The sequence below is a fragment of the Gorilla gorilla genome, chromosome X, assembly GCF_029281585.2.
Source record: "Gorilla gorilla gorilla isolate KB3781 chromosome X, NHGRI_mGorGor1-v2.1_pri, whole genome shotgun sequence".
NCBI lineage: Eukaryota > Metazoa > Chordata > Mammalia > Primates > Hominidae > Gorilla > Gorilla gorilla.
Genome location: NC_073247.2, coordinates 59,198,649 through 59,218,603, shown reverse-complemented (window position 1 = coordinate 59,218,603; position 19,955 = coordinate 59,198,649). Strand labels below are relative to the sequence as shown.

At 50.8% G+C, this 19,955-nt stretch overlaps 2 protein-coding genes across 2 annotated transcripts; one reads left to right on the top strand and one right to left on the bottom strand.

Moving 5' to 3' along the window:
- Positions 1 to 10,331: 10,331 nt before the first annotated feature.
- Positions 10,332 to 14,828, top strand: PCSK1N (proprotein convertase subtilisin/kexin type 1 inhibitor). The gene is made up of 3 exons (XM_004064112.3): positions 10,332 to 10,548; positions 13,583 to 14,055; positions 14,469 to 14,828. Exons 1-3 carry the CDS (start codon positions 10,435 to 10,437, stop codon positions 14,662 to 14,664), a joined length of 783 nt encoding a protein of 260 aa, XP_004064160.1. The 5' UTR covers positions 10,332 to 10,434; the 3' UTR covers positions 14,665 to 14,828.
- A 1,029-nt stretch (positions 14,829 to 15,857) lies between these two features.
- ERAS (ES cell expressed Ras) lies at positions 15,858 to 19,541 on the bottom strand. Its single transcript, XM_055375728.2, has one exon. The coding sequence runs from the start codon at positions 16,798 to 16,800 to the stop codon at positions 16,099 to 16,101; it is 702 nt and encodes a 233-aa protein (XP_055231703.1). The 5' UTR covers positions 16,801 to 19,541; the 3' UTR covers positions 15,858 to 16,098.
- Between the last annotated feature and the right edge of the window lie 414 nt (positions 19,542 to 19,955).

Below are 19,955 nucleotides of genomic sequence, written 5' to 3'. Positions count from 1 at the left end.
TGCCCAGGCTGGAGTGCAATGGCGCGATCCTGGCTCACCTCAACCTCCGCCTCCCGGGTTCAAGTGATTCTCATGCCTCAGCCTCCTGAATAGCTGGGATTACAGGCATGCGCCACCACGCCCAGTTAATTTTGTATTTTTAGTAGACACAGGGTTTCTCCATGCTGGTCAGGCTGGTCTCGAACTCCCGACCTCAGGTGATTCGCCCGCCTCGGCCTCCCAAAGTGCTGGGATTACAGGTGTGAGCCACAGTGCCTGGCCTTATCTCGCATCTCATTACGTCGAGATGGCAAATGAATTTAAATTTAAACTGGTTTGTTGGGTTTCTAGAGTAGAAGTTGTGTCATCTGCTAAGGTCAGAGACAAGTTTGGGACCACCTTTTCCAATTGTGTGACTGCCACTGTGGGAACTGCAGCTCATATGAAGAGACTCAGCAGTCCCTACTGAGAGTTCTGCATAGCCCATGCTTGCCTCCCTTTGGGAGATTTTTGAATACCCGAGGGAAACAGGGTCCCCAGGAGGTAACAGTTCTCCTGCTCTGTCACCCTGGCTGGAGTGAAGTGGTGTGGTCACCACTCACCACAGCCTCGACCTCCCAGGCTCAATTGATCCTCCCGCCTCAGCCCCCCAGAGTAGCTGGGACCACAGGTCCTTGCCACCATGCCCAGCTAATTTTTTTATTGTTGAATTTTTAGTAGAGACGGGGTTTCACCATGTTGCCTAGGCTGGTCTCTCGACCTTCTGGGCTCAAGTGAGCCACCCACCTCAGCTGCCCAGTGTTGGGATTACAGGCATGAGCCATCGCGCCTAGCCTGCCAATGATTTTATTTAAAAATTTATTTTATTATGGTACAATACAACATGAGATCTACCCTCTTAACAAAATGTTAGGTGCACAATACAGTATTGTTGACTCTAGATGCAATGTTGCACAACAAATCTCTAGAGCTTATTCATCTTGTTTTTTTCTTTTTCTTCTTCTTCTTTTTTTTTGTTTTTTTTTTTTGAGGCAGAGTCTTGCTCTGTTTCCAGGCTGGAGTGCAGTGGCACAATCTCGGTTCACTGTAACCTCCGCCTCCTGGGTTCAAGCAGTTCTCCTGCCTTGGCCTCCCAAGTAGCTGGAACTGCAGGCGCATGCCGTCACGCCCGGCTAATTTTTTTTTTTTTTTTTGTATTTTAGTAGAGACAGGGTTTCACTATGTTGCCCAGGCTGGTCTTGAACTCCTGAGCTCAGGCAATCTGCCCACCTCAGCCTCCCAAAGTGCCAGGATTACAGGTGTGAGCCACCGCACCCGGCTGAGCTTATTCATCTTGCCCGAGACTAACCTTTATGCCTGTTCATTAATAACTCCCCATTTTGGCCAGGTGCAATGGCTCACTCCTGTAATCCCAGCACTTTGGGAGACCGAGGTGAGTGGATCACCTGAGGTCAGGAGTTTGAGACCAGCCTGGCTAACATGGCGAAACCCCGTCTCTACTAAAAATACAAAATTAGCTGGGTGTGGTGGTGGGCGCCTGTAATCCCGACTACTCGGGAGGTTGAGGCAGGAGAATTGCTTGAACCTGGGAGGCAGAGGTCACAGTGAGCCAAGATTGCGCCATTGCACTCCATCCTGGGAGACAGATCAAGACTCTTGTCTTAAAAAAAAAAAAATTAGCCAGGCATGGTGGCACATGCCTGTAATCCCAGCTACTTGGGAGGCTGAGGCAGAAGAATTGCTTGAACACGGGAGGCGGAGGTTGCGGTGAGCCAAGATTGCATCATTGCACTCCAGCCTGGGCAACAAGAGCGAAACTCCATCTCAAAAAAAAAAAAAAAAAGCCCTCCCCATTTCCCCTTCCTCCTGGCCCCTGGCAACGACTCCATGACACTCTTTGGGTCTATGAATTTGACTATTTTAGATACCTCAGATACGTGGAATCATGTAGTGTTTCTGTTTCTGTGACTGGTTTATTTCACTTAGCATGATGTCCTCAATACCAGTTTAATTGGTGTCCCTTTTACTGGAGAATAAATTGGGATTCCCTAAGTCGGAATACAGTTTCCCCCTGTATTGCAATGGCTCTCCAGCAAAGAAAAGCTCAATTCACCCTGAAAATAACCAAGGACCAGAACTTACTCATAGCCCACTTGGAAGTGTTCAAAAGGGCCTCAGGTCTTTGGTTCCTATCCATGTTCTACCTTTATAGTCATTGCCATGACTGTGTCACTGGAAGTAGGACATGGAAGAACCATCCTGGCAATACCCTTAAAGTGACCCCATCAATGTTGGTTCAGTATCAGGGTCCATTTAGCTCTCAGATCATGGCTCCTTCCTTTCTTTCTTCTTCTTCTTCTTTTTTTTTTTTTTTTTTTGAGACAGGGTCTCACACTGTTGCCTAGGCTGGAGTGCAGTGGCACGATCTTGGCTCACTGCAACCTCTGCCTCTGGGTTCAAGTGATTCTTCTGCCTTAGCCTCCCTGGTAGCTGGGACTACAGGTGCCCCCCACCACGCCCGGTTAATTTTTGTATTTTTAGTAGAGACGGGGTTTCACCATGTTGGCCAGGCTGGTCTCCAACTCCTGTCCTCAGATGATCTATCTGCCCACCTAGGCCTCCCAAAGTGCTGGGATTACAGGCGTAGCTACTGCTCCCAGCCTAATTTTTTTTTCTAAAGTAGATATGGGGTTTCACCATGTTGGCCAGGCTGGTCTCGAACTCCTGACCTCAGGTGATCTGCCCGCCTGGGCCAGTGCTGGGATTACAGTTGTGAGCCACCGCACCTGGCCTTGGCTCATTTCATTAGTAGCTATCTCAAGTAATAATAAGGCATACAAATTTTTATTAATTTGTTGTCCATTCTTATAAGGGTTCCTGTAGTGCTCTGGGAATCCTTTTGTTCATAAAACATTTCAAAGTCATGGACTGACCCGAAATCATATATGTTTATATCAGTATTAATATATGCACCTCCTAGGCCGGGCGCGGTGGCTCACGCCTGTAATCCCAGCACTTTGGGAGGCCAAGGTGGGCGGATCACGAGGTCAGGAGATCGAGACCATCCTGGCTAACACGGTAAAACCCTGTCTCTACTAAAAATACAAAACATTAGCTGGGTGTGGTGGCGGGCGCCTGTAGTCCCAGCTACTCGGGAGGCTGAAGCAGGAGAATGACGTGAACCTGGGAGGCGGAGCTTGCAGTGAGCTGAGATCGCACCACTGCACTCCAGCCTGGGAGACAGAGCGAGACTCCGTCTCAAAAAAAAAAAAAAAAAAATGCACCTTCTATTTTCTGTCAGCTGGCAGATCTAGGCAAGGGCAATTAATTTAGCCATATGAACTAATTTATATATAACTCTCTCTCTCTCTCTCGCTCTCTTTCTATATATATATGTGTGTGTGTGTGTGTGTGTATGTATGTATGTATTTTGTTTGTTTTTTTTTGAGACAGAGTCTCGCTCTGTTGCCAGTCTGGAGTGCAGTGGCACGATCTCAGCTTACTGCAAACTCTGCCTCCCGGGTTCAAGCGATTCTCCTGCCTCAGCCTCCCGAGTAGCTGGGAGTACAGGCGTGTGCCATCAGGCCTGGCTAATTTTTTTCTATGTTTAGTAGAGACGGGGTTTCACTGTGTTAGCCAGGATGGTCTCTATCTCCTGACCTCGTGATTCGCCTGCCTCGGCCTCCCAAAGTGCTAGGATTATAGGTGTGAGCCACCACACCTGGCCATAAATATATATTTTTTGAGACAGAGTCTCACTCGGCTTACTGCAACCTCTGTCTCCCAGGTTCAAGTGATTCTCCTGCCTCAGTCTCCCGAGTAGCTGGGATTACAGGCATGCGCCACCATGCCCAGCTATTTTTTGTATTTTTAGTGGAGATGGGGTTTCACCATGTTGGCCAGGCTGGTCTCGAACTCCTGAACTCAAGAGATCTCCCGGCCTCAGCCTCCCAAAGTGCTGGGATTACAGGCATGAGCCACCGCGCCCGGCATATTTGCATTGTTGCGTAAGTACAGTCATCATCCATCTGCAGAACTCTTTTCATTTCCACAACTGAAACTCTACACCCATTAAGTGATAAACTCCGTTCCCTCCTCCCCCGAGACCCTAGAAACCAACATTCTACTCTCTGTCTCTGAATTTGACTGCTCTAAGTACCTCATATAAGTTGGACCATACAGCATTTGTCTTGTGACTGGCTTATTTCACTTAGCATCATGTCCTCGAGCTTCATTCATGTTGTCAGGTGTCAGAATGTCCTTCTTTTCAAGGCTGAATAACATTTTATTGTATGTATATATCGCATTTGCTTATCCATTCATCCGTCAAGGAACATGAGCTGCTTCTACATTTTGGCCATTGTAAATAATGCTGCTCTGAACATGGGTGTATAAATATCTCTTTGTGTTCCTGCTTTCAATTATTTTTGCTGTATACTCAGAAGTGAAATTCTACCTACTCCTAGGGTATATAAAAGTAAAAAAAAAAAAAAAGGGCTGTGTGTGGTGGCTCACTCCTGTAATCCCAGCACTTTGGGAGGCCAAGGCAGGTGGATCGCTCGAGCTTAGGAATTGGAGACCAGCCTGGGCAACATGGTGAAACCCCCTCTCTACTAAAAATACAAAAATTAGCTGGGCATGGTGGCGTGAGCCTGTGGTCCCAGCTTCTTGGGAGGCTTAGTCACAAGAATCACTTGAACCCTGGAGGCAGAGGATGTAGTGAGCAGAGATCACTGCCACTGCACTCCAGCCTGGGTGACACAGCCAGACATTATCTCAATAATAATAATAATAATAATAAAAAAAGTTTTTAAAAAGTGGAATTCCTTTAGTTCGTATTAGTTTTCACTTTTATTTTTTGTGGAGATGGGGTCTCACCATGTTGCCCAGGCTGGTCTTGAACTGCTGGCCTCAAGCGATCCTCTGGCTTTAGCCTCCCAAAACGCTGAGATTACAGACATGAGCCACCGAGTCCCAACTAGTGTTTCTTTTTGAGTATGAACTGCCAACAACACAATTAAATCAGGAGAGCTGAGGGGGTCTCTAGCAAGTGTGCGCAGGGTGCGGCTGGTTTCCCAGCAGAGGTAAGCAACAAGGGGCTTTCATCGCCCAGGTCATTCAGGAGGGGCAGAGTGTTGCAGCAATGGCTAGTGATGTGTGAAGGGGAAGCAATAATGTTTCATAGGCTATGCCTTGGCTCCTGGATCTAATCGAAGACTAAAGTAAATAACAGGCCTCCAAAGAGTCCCAGGTAATTGAGGCAATAGTCCTGATACTTGTTTAGACATATCATCAACAAAAAGGGAAGCGGGCATCTAGAATCCTGGAAACACATCTTTTTGTAGACAGTTCTTATACCAGGATTTGTGCTTGATTGTGTCATAATTATGGTTCTTTTAAACACAAAAAGTCTATAATCATTAAAATACACTTATGAGAACATATTTTACTTTTGCAGAATTAGCATAGAAAGATAAGTTTTCTTTTTGATTTGTCAGTTTTTTAAAAATCTGTTTAATAAGCCAAAGAGCACTTATAAGAATTTTGAATTAATTCACATGTGAAGCATTCTAGATAAACGTAATTACTTCTCTTGCCCTTCCTTTTATAAGGTGAAGGAGAAATCTTTAGATTACCTAATAACCATTTAATTTAATTTAATTTAATTTAATTTGTTTTTGAGACAGTCTTGCTCTGTCTCCCAGGCTGGGGTGCAGTGGCGTAATTATGGCTCACTGCAGCCTTGACCTCTGGGGCCCAAACAATGCTCCCACCTTAGTCTCCCAGAGTGCTGAGATTACAGGCGTGAGCCACCATGCCCAGCCCTAATAATCATTTTAATAAGCCCCAAAATAGTTTATATAGAAAAGACATCTAACCAATTTTATTCTGAATTTGGGAAAATCAGAATTACAAAGAGTTGTTAGAGGAGTCAAAATATTTCATAAATATCTAAGCACAAGAAATATTTATAATTACTGCAGAATCATAAAGCAATAAACAACGTTTATTAGAAACTTTTTTCAAAAATAAGTACTTACTGGGCGTAGTGGCCCACGCCTGTAGTCTTAGCACTTTAGGAGGCTGAGCCCAGCAGATAGATGACTTGAGCCCAGGAGCTGGAGACCAGCCTGGCCATGACGAAACCTCATCTCTACTAAAAATACCAAAATTAGCTGGGTGTGGTGGCACGTGCCTGTAGTCCCAGCTACTGGGGAGGCTGGGGCAGGAGACTTTCTTGAACCCAGGAGGCGTAGGTTGCAGTGAGCCGAGATCGCGCCACTGCACTCCAGCCTGGGTGACGGAGTGAGACCGTCTCAAAAAAAAAAAAAAGGTAAAGAAGGACTCTTTTAAAAAATGGTTTAAGTGGCCGGGTGCAGTGGCTCACGCTTATGATCCCAGCACTTTGGGAGGCTAAGGCGGGCGGATCACTTGAGGTCAGGAGTTGGAGACCAGCCTGGCCAACATAGCAAAACCCCATCTCTACTAAAAATACAGACATTAGCCGGTCATGGTGGCACACGCCTGTAATCCCAGCTACTCGGGAGGCTGAGGCAGGAGAATCGCTTGAACCCGGGAGGCAGAGTTTGCACTGAGCCGAGATCATGCCACTGCACTCCATACTGGGCAACAGAGTGAAACTCCGTCTCAAACAACAACAACAACAACAAAAAAAAAAGATTTAAGAATATGTCGAAAAGCACAGAAAGACAGATTATTTTTGATGACAAAAGAAACCTCCACTGAACTAGGAAAACAATAATTTAGTTATTTCATAGTAAAAGGATACAAATTCTAATTTTACATCTTTTGTACATTATTCATGTAATAATTTCCAGTAGAGAATTTATTAATATAAGTATATGTATGTAGTTAGTTATACATGGAAATATAAATCTACAGATACAGGCCTGGCATGGTGACTCACACCTGTAATCCCAGCATTTTGGGAGGCTGAGGCAGGCAGATCACTTGAGGTCAGGAGTTTCAGACCAGCCTGGGCAACGTGGCAAAAACCCCGTCTCTACAAAAAATACAAAAATTAGCCAGATGTGGTGGCGTGCACCTGTAGTCCCAGCTGCTCGGGAGGCTGAGGCATGAAAATCACTTGAACACAAGGGGAGTAGGTTGCAGTGAGCTGAGATGGCACCACAGCACTCCAGCCTTGGTGACAAAGCGAGACTCTGTCTCGAAGTCAGTCAATCTACACATAGTCAATAAATTAAAAAATTTTCCACAGTTTCAAAATACAATTAACTTAGCATGATAAATAAAATTATGTATGTATTAATTATAATATTACCATTAATAAGCTGTAACAACTTTTTATTTTTATTTCTTAATTTTTGTAGTCTTTTGTCCTCGCCCCTATAACTTTTCAATAAACAAATAAAACTCATATCCATTTTCATGTATACATATTTGTATTTATCTGTAATTCTTTTTACCTAGGATAATCAACCATGCATATCAAATGTTTTTAATCTTTAATTCCTTTTTTTGAGACAGAGGTCTTGCTCTGTCGCCCGGCTGGAGTGCAGTGGCGCGATCTCGGCTAACTGCAACCTCCGCCTCCCGGGCTCAAGCGATTCTCCTGCTTCAGCCTCCCGAGTAGCTGGGATTACAGGCGCCTGCTGCCATGCCAGCTAATTTTTGTATTTTTAGTAGAGACGAGGTTTCACCATGTTGGCCAGGATAGTCTGGATCTCTTGACCTCGTGATCCACCTGCCTCAGCCTCCCAAAGTGGTGGGATTACAGGCGTGAGCCACCATGCCCGGCCCCTTAATCTTTAATTTTTATAAGTACATGGTGTGTATATTTATGGGATACATGAGATTTTTTTTTTTGAGATGGAGTCTCTCCCTGTTGCTCAGGAGTGCAGTGGTGCGATCTCTGCTCACTGCAACCCATGCCTCCCAAGTTCCAGCGATTCTCCTGAGTAGCTGAGATTACAGGCATGCACCACCATGCCCCACTAATTTTTATATTTTTAGTAGAGATGGAGTTTCGCCATGTTGGCTAGGCTGGTCTCGAACTTCTGGCCTCAAGTAATCCGCCTGCCTCGGCCTCCCAAAGTGCTGGGATTACAGCACCACACCTGGCCTCACTTCATTCCTTTTTATGGCTGAATAATATTCAATGATATGGAGAAACCTCATTTTACTTATCTGTTCATCTATTGATGAACATTTGGGTTGTTTCCACTTTTTGCTATTATAAATAATGCTGCTTTGAACATTTGTGTACAAATTTTTGCATGGACTCTTATATACACTTAAAAATATGGCCAGGTGTGGTGGCTCATGCCTGTAATCCCAGCACTTTGGGAGGCCAAGGTGGGTGGATCACTTGAACCCAGGAGTTCAAGAGCAGCCTGGGCAACATGGTGAAACCCGTCTCTACAGAAAAATGCAAAAATTAGCTGGGCATGGTGGGGAACACCTGTAGTCCCAGCAAGTCGGAAGGCTGAGGTGGGAGGATTGCTTGAGCCTGGGAAGTGGAGGTTGCAGTGAGCCGTGATTTCGCCACTGCATTCCAGCCTGGGTGACAGAGTGAGACCCTGTCTCAAAAAACAAATAAACAAACAAACCAAAACAAATTTTATTACACATTTTATTACAGAAGGAGTAGGATTAAAAATAAAACAAAATAAAAAGTACATTTAATTGATTTTCTTTAAAATATTCAGCTGGGGTTTAAATTGAAATTACATAGAAATTATATATTAGTTTGGATAGACTTGACATCTTTATAAAATGAAATTGCCTCATCCAGGAACATGTATTGTGTCTTCATTTATTCAGATGATCTTTTTTTGTTTTTGAGACGGAGTCTTGCTCTGTCGCTCAGGCTGGAATGCAGTGGCACCATCTCAGCTCACTGCAACCTCTGCCTCTCAGGTTCAAGCAGTTCTCCTCCTCCTCAGCCTCCTGAGTAGCTGGGATTACAGGCGCGTGTCACCATGCCTGGCTAATTTTTGTATTTTCAGTACAGATGGGGTTTCACCATGTTGGCCAGGCTGGTCTCAAACTCCTGACCTCAGGTGATACACCCGCTTCGGCCTCCCAAAGTGCTGGGATTACAAGCATAAGCCACCGCGCCTGGCCTATTGTAATTTTTTTTTTCAGACAACAGGAAAGTATAAAGGAGAAAGTAACAAACCATTAGTTACCTCCCCAGAGATAACCATTGATGACATTCCCTCCCCAACATTTTTCCCCCTATGGATACACATACATTTTTTCAAAATCTTGTTTCCTTTGATATGTCATTTTAGTGGCTTGAACTTATTTCTGAAACAATATATGGGTAAAGTCTATGCATATATGTATCTATGTATATATCTATCTATGGAAAACAAGTAGATATAGACAGTAAAATAAAGACAGAGACAAGACAGTGGTTGGAGAGATGGAAGGAGAGAAAGTCATAGACAAGGAGAGACATATGGGGAGAGGAAGACACAGAGAGAGCTGTGGGCACATAAGGTCAGAAAGATAAACACAGAGAGCCATGGAGAGATGAAAGTATTGGGCTGGGGCCAGGCATGGTGGCTCAACGCCTGTAATCCCAGCACTTTGGGAGGCCGAGGAGGGCCGATTGCTTGAGCTCAGAAGTTGGAGACCAACCTGGCAACATGACGAAACCCCATCTCTACAAAAATACAAAAATTAGCCAGGTGTGGTGGTGGGCACCTGTAGTCCCAGCTACTTGGCAGGCTGAGGCATGAGAATTGCTTGAACCCTGGAGGTGGAAATTGCAGTGAGCTGAGATCCGGCCACTGTCCTCCAGCCTGGAGGACACAGCGAGACACTGTCAGAAAAAAAAACACAAAGAGACAAGGAGAGGATGGAAAGGAGCATTTATTGAGCTCCTACTGAATGTCATTCTAAACCTCCAAGGTCACTTTGAGGGAGGCTGTCAGTAGTAACCCCTTTACGCCGCTGAGAGCCTGAGCCTTAGAATGGCCGACTGAGCTGTCCATGGTCACATCAGCTAGATTGAACCCATCTCCCTGGCGCGGGCCGGGCCCACTGCGGGTGATCCATTAACTATTTATCTAATGAACAAACTAAAGTCCATCTCCTCCCCAAGGAGGAGAGATGAGGACCAGACCCCCATTCCACTCCACTGAGTCAATTTTTCTTGCCTGTTTTCCTGTCTACTAAGGTAACAGTAAGGTCGGTTGCCCCAGCAACTGCCCTCCGACTGCCATGGCAACCGCCAGCTCTCCACCTTGCCCTTTGGGCATCTCCATGGCGACGGGAGGTCTGGTGGGGCTGCCAGCTCCCCAGGCTGCGCCTGCGTTGGTCGGGTGGGTGGGGTGGGGGCGGGGGGGGGGGCCTGGTTCCGGGCGTGCGCAGCCGCAGAGCGCCGCAGCCTCGCCAGCTCGCCCCGGCACTGCGCACTTGCCAGCCAGTCCGCCCGTCCGGAGCCCGGCTCGCTGGGGCAGCATGGCGGGGTCGCCGCTGCTCTGGGGGCCGCGGGCCGGGGGCGTCGGCCTTTTGGTGCTGCTGCTGCTCGGCCTGTTTCGGCCGCCCCCCGCGCTCTGCGCGCGGCCGGTAAAGGTGCGACCCCAGTCCGGCGAGGGGTGGGGGTTGGGGGAGGATGCCACTGGCGAGGGTTGGGGTTGGGGCTGCGCCGCCTCACCCTCGCCCAAGCCGGCTCCCGGGACGTGCGGAGAGATCGACGAGGGTGGCCCGGGCTCCGGCCGCCGGTCCGCGCCCAGGCCACGCCGGCACACCTGAGACCTGACTTGGTCTCTGCCTGTGCGGGTGGCGTTGTCCGGGGCGCCGCCGGTAACCGTGCCCTGCCCACCTCTCCGTGCCCGGTGCCTGTGACGCTGTCTACGGCACTAAGGCGCTTTAAGAAAGGGCGCGCGCGCATCGGTGTGTGTGCGTGTGATGTGAGGACAGCGGTGTGGAGGTGTCGTGTCCTTGAAAGTGTGTGTTCTTTGGTTTGAGCGCTTCCAAGTGTCCTAGAAAGGTGCCGTGGTGCGTCTGGGTGTGTAGTGTGTGTGATACCGGGATACTTCTGTGCGCGATTCTTTTGTGGGTCCGATTGTTTTCTCAGTGACACCGTGTGGATATTTGTGAATACTTATTATGTGTGTTGGCTTGGCCTATGGGCGTGTCTCTCTCTCTCTCTCTGTGTGTGTGTGTGTGTGTGTGTGTGTGTGTGTGATTTCGTTTGTGTTTGAGAGGGAATGGTCTTCACATCTCCGTGTGCACATTCCATAGTGGTTCTGTTGGACCAAGTGCCTGGGATTTCGTTTGCGTGTTCCTGAGACTGTTTCTCTCCGTTTCTTTGTGGAGCTGTGTCATCCTGAGGAGAGGAGCCATGATGTCTCTCTGCTGCATTGTGTCTTTAAGGATGGTGCATGTCCTTGCACCTGGGTGGCTTGGCGATTGTAACTGCAGGAGCAGCTGCGGATGTGAACGTGTGCAGGTCCTTGCATGTGGCTGTGGCAGTGTTGGGCTGTATATGTGACATCTCCAGGCCTGTCAGTCCTCATGAGTGTGTGTGAGGCTGTGATTGCTGGTGAGTGTGATACCCTGGGGTGACTGAGGAGTGGTGGGCGCCAAGCAAGGGCACTTGGAGAGGCATCTTCCTCTAGCTCTTCAATACTGTCTGCATCAAAGATGGGAATTAAAAAAAACTGTTACCTTATATCCGTGTAACAATGTGTTTAATATATATGTACAATGTAAAGAATGATGACAAAATAACTCCCTCGTGTAGCAGTCACTCAGCTTAATAAATAGAGGCTGATCAAGAGTTAGAAGCCCCTGCGTGCCCCTCGCCATGGCAGCCCCTGTCCCCCCACAGTCCTTATTCTGTATTTTCTGTCCATTGATCCCTTACTTTTGTTTGTAGCTTATCACATATGTGTAGCTCTCAAAAAAAATCCATTGTTTAGTTTTTCCTGCTGTTGAACATCATTGAAACGGAATCATACTGGGTGACTGGTTCCTCGTAGTCACTAGGGGTCACTAGGAAGTCCTCAGGGTGTCTAGTAGTCTCAGGCAGTCTGCAGTGAAATTCTGGAACTTGACGTTTTTTTTTTTCCCTTGGCTCTACTCTGGTCGCGAGATTCATCCAAGTTGATGCATGTGGCTGTAATTCATTTATTTTTATTGCTGCATAATATTACATCCTATGAGGACATCATGATTTATATATGTATTCTCAATTTGTCAGTGGACATTGGATTGTTTCCAGGCTTTTCTTTCTCCCCCGCCCTTTTATGCTATTACGAACAGTGCTGCCGTCATCTTTCACGAACTTGTGACCAGTAGCATATGTGCCAAAGCTGCTCTGGGGAGTGACATCCCAGGAGTGGGTCATGGGATATGTGCATCTTTTTAGATATTGTCAAACCGCTCTGCAAAATTACTTTGCCAGTTTAATTCTCACCAGCATAGTATGAGAGTTCCCATTTTTCTGCATTCATATCAACACTTCATATTATCAGACTTTTTGATTTGGGTCAATCTTTTGGTTATATTATGCATAGTATCTCCCTGGCATTTTAATTTGCTTTCCCCTGATTACTAATGAGGTTTTTAATTTTATTTTATGTTTGTTAGAGACAGGGTCTTCCTCTGTCATGCACGCTGGAGTGCAGTGGTGCGATCTGGGCTCACTGCAACCTTGAGCTTCTGGACTCAGGTGATCCTCCCACCTCATCTTCCCAAGTAGCTGGGACTATGGGCTTGTGCCCCGCTCATTTTTTTTGGTTTTATTTTTTGTAGAGACAGGGTCTCGCCATTTTGACCAGGCTGGTCTCAAACTCCTGGCCTCAAGCGATCTTCCTGCCTTGGCCTCCCAAAGTGCTGGGATTACAGGCATGAACCACTACACCTGGCCCAATTTTTCATATGTTTAGTAATCATTTTTGTGAAATAGGCGATCATGTATTTTTTCTATTTCTGTATGAGTTTGTTTTTCTCTTACTACTTTTTAGGAGTTCTCTGTATCTTCTGTGTACTACTCTTTCATTGACTATTTGTGTTGCAGGCATCACTCCTTTTAAACATATTTATATGTGGCCTGTATGTTTCTTTTCCAAACCTTCACAGTCATTTTTATGATCTTTATTCCTTGCTCAGATTATTGGTACCCTCTTTTATTTCTTTAAACTTGTGGAAATTGTTTCAAAACTGTTTGAACTGAAAATTTGTCATTGGGTAATTTATTCTACAGATGAACTTGTACACATGCCAAATGATATATGAACAAGTTTATTCATATAGTTCCTATTGTCCACAATATTAAATATGGAAAAATCTGTAACTGTCATATCTACCATCACTACTCTTATGAAGAAACTCGGTCTCCAGGAGTGGGGGTGGGGAGGGAGGAATTATGAGAGTCTGTGGGGTGGGGGTGGGGGGTGTCTGGGGATCTTTGGTGGTCCTAAGTGCGTCTGGAGATATTTGGTGGTTTCCAGTGGCCTTAGGGGTGTCCGGGTATATTTGGATGGTCACGGTGCTTTTGGTGGCATCTGGGATGTTTGAGGCCCACGGAGCTTCCCGGGCTGGGGGTCCCTGTCTCGACGGACGCTGACAAACTCATTTCCCCCACCTCATTTTCCCGCAGGAGCCCCGCGGCCTAAGCGCAGCGTCTCCGCCCTTAGCTGAGACTGGCCCTCCTCGCCGCTTCCGGCGGTCAGTGCCCCGAGGTGAGGCGGCGGGGGCGGTGCAGGAGCTGGCGCGGGCGCTGGCGCATCTGCTGGAGGCCGAACGTCAGGAGCGGGCGCGGGCCGAGGCGCAGGAGGCTGAGGATCAGCAGGCGCGCGTCCTGGCGCAGCTGCTGCGCGTCTGGGGCGCCCCCCGCAACTCTGATCCGGCTCTGGGCCTGGACGACGACCCCGACGCGCCTGCAGCGCAGCTCGCTCGTGCTCTGCTCCGCGCCCGCCTTGACCCTGCCGCCCTCGCAGCCCAGCTTGTCCCCGCGCCCGTCCCCGCCGCGGCGCTCCGACCCCGGCCCCCGGTCTACGACGACGGCCCCGCGGGCCCGGATGCTGAGGAGGCAGGCGACGAGACACCCGACGTGGACCCCGAGCTGCTGAGGTGCCCGGCAGGGGGTGGGGAGGGGTCGGGCGCCTGCGTCCGGGGAGGACGAGGGCGAGGAACTGGGAAGCCTGCTTCCCCCGTGGAGTGCGAACCCCTAAGTCCTGGGGCCCTAAGAGGGAGTGAGGTCCTGGATCCAGGGAGTCCGGGCAAGGATGCCTGGCTGACTCAGTGGGGGAAGTGGACCCCAGGTCCTGGGAAGGGGAGAGGGAGGCGGGGAAGCCACAGTTTCTGGGATGAAAGGCGAGGACGGCTGTCTACTGAAAGCAGTGGGCTGAGGACGCCTTCTTGGGGAGGGAACCGTGTCCCCAGGCAGTATGTGGTTGTGGATCCTGCGTTCTGGGCCCCGAGCGTGGGGCGGGGGAACGCCCCACCGCGGACACCGCCTCACTGCATTGCGCTCGGCCCTGCAGGTACTTGCTGGGACGGATTCTTGCGGGAAGCGCGGACTCCGAGGGGGTGGCAGCCCCGCGCCGCCTCCGCCGTGCCGCCGACCAGGATGTGGGCTCTGAGCTGCCCCCTGAGGGCGTGCTGGGGGCGCTGCTGCGTGTGAAACGCCTAGAGACCCCGGCGCCCCAGGTGCCTGCACGCCGCCTCTTGCCACCCTGAGCACTGCCCGGATCCCGTGCACCCTGGGACCCAGAAGTGCCCCCGCCATCCCGCCACCAGGACTGCTCCCCGCCAGCACGTCCAGAGCAACTTACCCCGGCCAGCCAGCCCTCTCACCCGAGGATCCCTACCCCCTGGCCCCACAATAAACATGATCTGAAGCAGCTCTGTGCTTGTCTGTGTGAGTGGCAGTTTCTAGGGGCTGGTGGTTCCCCGCGGTGGTGGTTGCCCTTAGACCAGGAGAGAGGAGACTCTACCCTGGGTCCTGCAGTTTAGAGCAATCACCTGCTCAGTCTATGTCTCTCCTAGGGGTGGAGGGGAAGACATCCACATGGACAATCGCGGATCTTGTGTCCCCCTTTTAGGCCTCACTTGGGTATGGGGATCCCAGGCTTTGAGGCCACTTTCAGGGCCTGCACCATCATCTTCCAAGGGACCATCTTCCTGAGGGCCAAGGGGTGGCTTTGTGGGGCACGTGAGTAGAGCTTGAGGTGCTGGCTGGGATGTCGCAGGCACACATGAACACCTCCTGATGTGGGGAAGAGAAAAGGAGAGGGCGGAGAGAAAGGGAGAGGGCACTGACGGTCGGGAGGCCCCAGTACAGGCACACTCTTTGGCAGACAGGCACATTCTGGCAGGGAACTCTGAGAAGGCTGAGAAATTGGAGCCTGGGTATCCAGGTCACTAATAAAGTGTATTTGCCAAAGTAGGATAGGGTGTATTTCATTTACTTTGTAAAGCTTGATTCGTAATGTCTGAATGTTTACATATTTAGTTATGTAGTGTAGAGGCCTACCTGTACTCTTGCTCCAGGCCCTGGATATACTGAGGGTTGCTGTGGTGGCAGCTGATTTGTGGCCATGGTCTTTGCACTGGCTAGTCCCTCTGCCTCTGGATATCTTCAGGTTTTTGTCCAGATGTCACCTACTCTCAAGAAGGCTTTCCTGGACATGTCACCCTATTCCTTCACCTGCCTTTAACACGTAGCCTTTATCACTATCTAGCCTGATGCCATATCTATAAGGGCAAGGATTTTTAAGTGTCTTGTTTGCCTCTACCTCCCTTATATATAAAGCGGAGCCTAGCACACAGTGGGCTCCCCCTGAATTTCTTGAATGAAAGAATTCTCACAACTCAAGTAACATTCTACCCAGTCTCACTCCCACCCACATAACACTCTGCATGGAGGCAGCTTTGAAACCCAAAACACCATTTATTTAATTTTGCACAAAATCTCTCAACTTGACATAACAAAAGCAACATTAGGCACTCCCATGTTACCAAAAAGCCCCTCACCAAGTGAAAACAAGAGAGATGTCCATCTTTCCCTAGTATACCGGATGTGTCCCTCAAAGCTAGTTGCCTCAGGGGTCTCATGTCAAATGAACAATCACCCTGGCCTGGGGGAAGGTCTACATTTCTTGGCCAAGACCTTCAGGCCACAGAGCAGCCACAGTGGCAGGTGGCCTTCTGGTGCCGGGTCTTCTCCCTACAGGACCTTGCCATGGGCTCCTTTGCCATGGCCTCCTGGACCCTCTGGATCTCATGGACCAGCAGGGAAAAGGCCTCCTCCACGCCTTGCCGTGTTTTGGCCGAGGTCTCCACGAAGTGGGCCCCCCAGCTGTGTGCGAGGGCTGCAGCAGCGGCATGAGCATCTCCAGCAGTGGTCACAAGGTCACACTTGTTGCCCACGAGGACAAGGGGCTGGGCGGGGTGAGGGCCCCAGGTGGCCCATATCTGCTGCAGCTGGATCAGAGACGAGGGGTCATCGAGAGCGAAGACACCCAGCACACCATCACAGACAGCCAGGCACTGGTCACGCAGGGCCCTATGGATGGCCTGCCCTGCTGTGTCCAGCACATTCAGAATGCAGTCCCCACTGTCCAGGGTCAACTCCTTCCAGTAGGAATCCTGGATGGTGGGGTCGTGGTCCTCCACAAAGCACTGGTGGTTCAGCTGGATGGTCAGCGCACTCTTGCCCACGCCACTGGCGCCCACCACCACAGCCTTGTACTCAGGCAGCTGCCTGCCAACATCCCTGCGGCGCGCCTGAGCCCGGTGGGTTTCCCCCTGGAAGGAAGGGCTCCATGTGGCCAGGCCCAGGTCGAAGGTGCCAGGCTTTGTTGGCAGCTCCATGACCCCAGCAGGCAGCTCAGGGAAGAGACGTGGGCAGCAGGCTCTGCAAGTGGGAAGAGAAGAAGCAAGACAACAGGGGATACGTTAGGGGAGACCATTTGAGGGCAAGGAGACAGTGCGGTGTCATTATTTCAACATTTATTGAATGCCTATTGTGTGCTGATCACCTTCCAATTTGCATGCTATATATATATGATTTATGTTCTTTTCTCCCTGTCCCACGTCCCCCCATCTCTCCTTCCCTCCTCACGCGAATCAACAACTGTGAAGGCTGGATTTCCCAAACAGCTTTATTGAGATGTAATTTACATCCCATCAAGTTCAGCCAGCTAGTGTCCAATTTAACGGGTTTTAGCATATTCACGAAGTTGTGCAACTATCACCATAAGTAAATTTTAGAACATTTTCCTCACCCGGAAAAGAATCCCCATGCCCATTAGCAGTTCCTCCCCATAACGGAGGGAGGGCAGGATTTTGCCGGTTTTGGTCACCATTGAACCCTAGCCCAGCACAGTGCCTGCCAGACAGTAGGGACTCAACATTCCCACCCCCAGAAGGTTTATGTTCTAAAAGGCAGAGGCAGATAATACAATAAACCAAATAAATATGTAAATCACGTGGTCTGTTAGCCATTATCATTAGAATGTAGTCTTTATTAATTATTCAACATACATTTATTGGGAACCTACTGTGTGGCAAGGACATGGAGTTGGGCAATAAATAGACAACAAACTGTAGCCCTCATGAAGGTTATATTCTGGTCGGGGTGAGAAACAACAAACTAGGTTAAAAAGGGGGCGGGGCACAACGGCTCACGCCTGTAATCCCAGCACTTTGGAGGCCGAGTCGGGTGGATCACCTGAGGTCAGCAGTTCGAGACCAGCCTGCCCAACATTGCAAAACCCTGTCTCTAATAAAAACACAAAAAAATTAGCCAGGCGTGGTGGTGGACGCCTGTAATCCCAGCTACTCGGGAGGCTGAGGCAGAAGAATCGCTTGAACCCGGGAGGCGGAGGTTGCAGTGAGCTGAGACCACACCACTTGCACTCCAGCCTGGGAGATAAGAGCAAAACTCCGTCTCAAAAAAAAAAAAAAAAAAAAAAGTGAACTATATGTCAGTAGCGGGTGATAAGCATGCAGAAGGTGCTCAGTTCATGCCAGGCTTTTAAATTATAATTTAATCTCCGTTCATTAATTCAAGAATCTTCCTTCGTGCCAGGCATTGTGATATGGCAGTTAACAAAACAGACCCCAGTCCCTGCCCTTGTGAGGATTGGATTCTGGCAGAGAGAAAGAGACAGTAACAAGATAAGGAACAAGGAAGTTGCATGTTCGGAGAGGATGGGCACACGGCAGGTGGTCAATTAGTGTTAGTTATTAGCAGCACATCCCCATTCACTCAGTGAATGCCCCTCGGTGTCCTTGGGCTCAGGAAGTGCCCTGCTTAGTGCATCCTAATGGCTGTTGCCACGACTCCCCTCCGAAAGCCTGGCGCAGCGGCAGTTTGGCGGCGGATGGTTGCTTCGAGGTTTGGTGGAGCTGGAGATCCGGAGGTCGGAGTCGGGGCAAGGTCCCAAATGGGGATGCGGCCGCGGCGTCCTCAGCTCTGAGGGATCCCTGGGAATAGTCACTGGCGGCGTTGGCCCAGAAGGAGCGGGGGCGGGATGAAGAGAGCAGGAAGCGGAGGACGGAGCTTGGGGGTCCCCGACGGTTGGGGACAGGAAGAAGACCTGGAGGACTGCGGGGAGGGGCGAGGCGGCGGCGCACGTGGAGGGAGAGGTCGGCTTCTGGGGGTCCTGTAGGGGTGCCCGGCCATCTTTAGGGATGGGTCAGAAGGCAGAGGCGGGGTCGAGGCTGCCTCTTAAGTCGGGGTCTGAGCGGCTGGAGTCTGGGGGCGCCGACGGTAAGGAAGGAAAGCCCGGGGCCTGGCCGAGTGGCGGAGCGCAGTTTCCACCCCAGGTGCCTGGCGGGACGGGGCCACACTCGCCCAGTCCCCGCGACGCGCAGGGAGGCCGCGGCCCTGGTCCCCAAGGCTCCACTCCCGGGACGAGCCCGAGGCGCAGAGGCACGTGCCGAGGGCACTGGCCCGGGGTCTCAGCCCGCGGGAGGCGCCGGGGATTGGGGGCTCGGTCCTCTCAAGTGGCGCGGAGCCCCCGGCGGGTCCCCTGGGCTCCTGGCGGGTCCCCGTGGCCGCGCGCTCGGAGCCGCTGGGACCAGGTTGGGGGGCTTCGCCCAGCTCACCGAGGCTGGCGCGCTAAGGGGCCGGGACCTGGGGTTAGGGCGGCCTCGCCAGGTCGTGCTTTCCCGGACGAGGCCGGGTGAGGTGCAAAGCTCGGAGTGCGGAAGGGTCCCCGAAACCAGGACTCCACTTCGGGCTCGGTGTGAGCAGCGTCGCCCAGGCATCCTGTCAAGACCCATCCCGACTCCGGGTGAGGCGGCCTCGCTTCCAGCCAAGCGCCGACACCCCTCCCGGCCGGCCGGCCGAGTGAGGGGCCGCTCGCCCGGGAGAAGGCTTGGCGCTTGGGGGACGATCCCCCAAAGCCGGCGCGGGGATACCCCCAGGCCTGGCAGGGCCAGGGGCACCGGCGCCTCGCTCACCTGTGTCCGTGGGGAGGCGGGCGCGCTGGGACGCTCTGACAGGCCTGGCGGGGGGCGACGCTGCTCCCCGGGGCACCCCGGCGGCTGTTGGGGGAGTGGACATGCGCAGCCGCCCTCCCTCGGCTCCTCAGGCCGCCCACCCACCTGCGCCGCGCCCCTGCCCCTGCCACTGCCCCGCCCCTGCCCCTGCCATTGCCCCGGGGGAGCAAGGGGTCGTGCCCCCCCAGGCTGCTTGCGCACAGGCACGTGGGTGCCACAGCGGCCTCTAGGGGTGCACGGACGGCGGCCAAACCTCCCCTTGTGTCCCCTGTGGCGCCTCTCCCTTGCTTTCCTGTTGGTGGTGTGTGTGTGTGGGAGAGTTGGGTGTCAGATTTTGACCAGGATGGCCTGACTTTGGGAACAGTTTTGTGGGAAGCTCTTTCAGGCCACAGAGCCTGTGCTGCCTCAACTCGGTTTTTTGGTAGCTCTGGAGAAAAGACAGTGACAGAGGAGGGGTCATTCTGTCAGGGAAGAAAGACCCTGATTGGAGGCGGCTGCCTGTCAAGCTACACATTTCC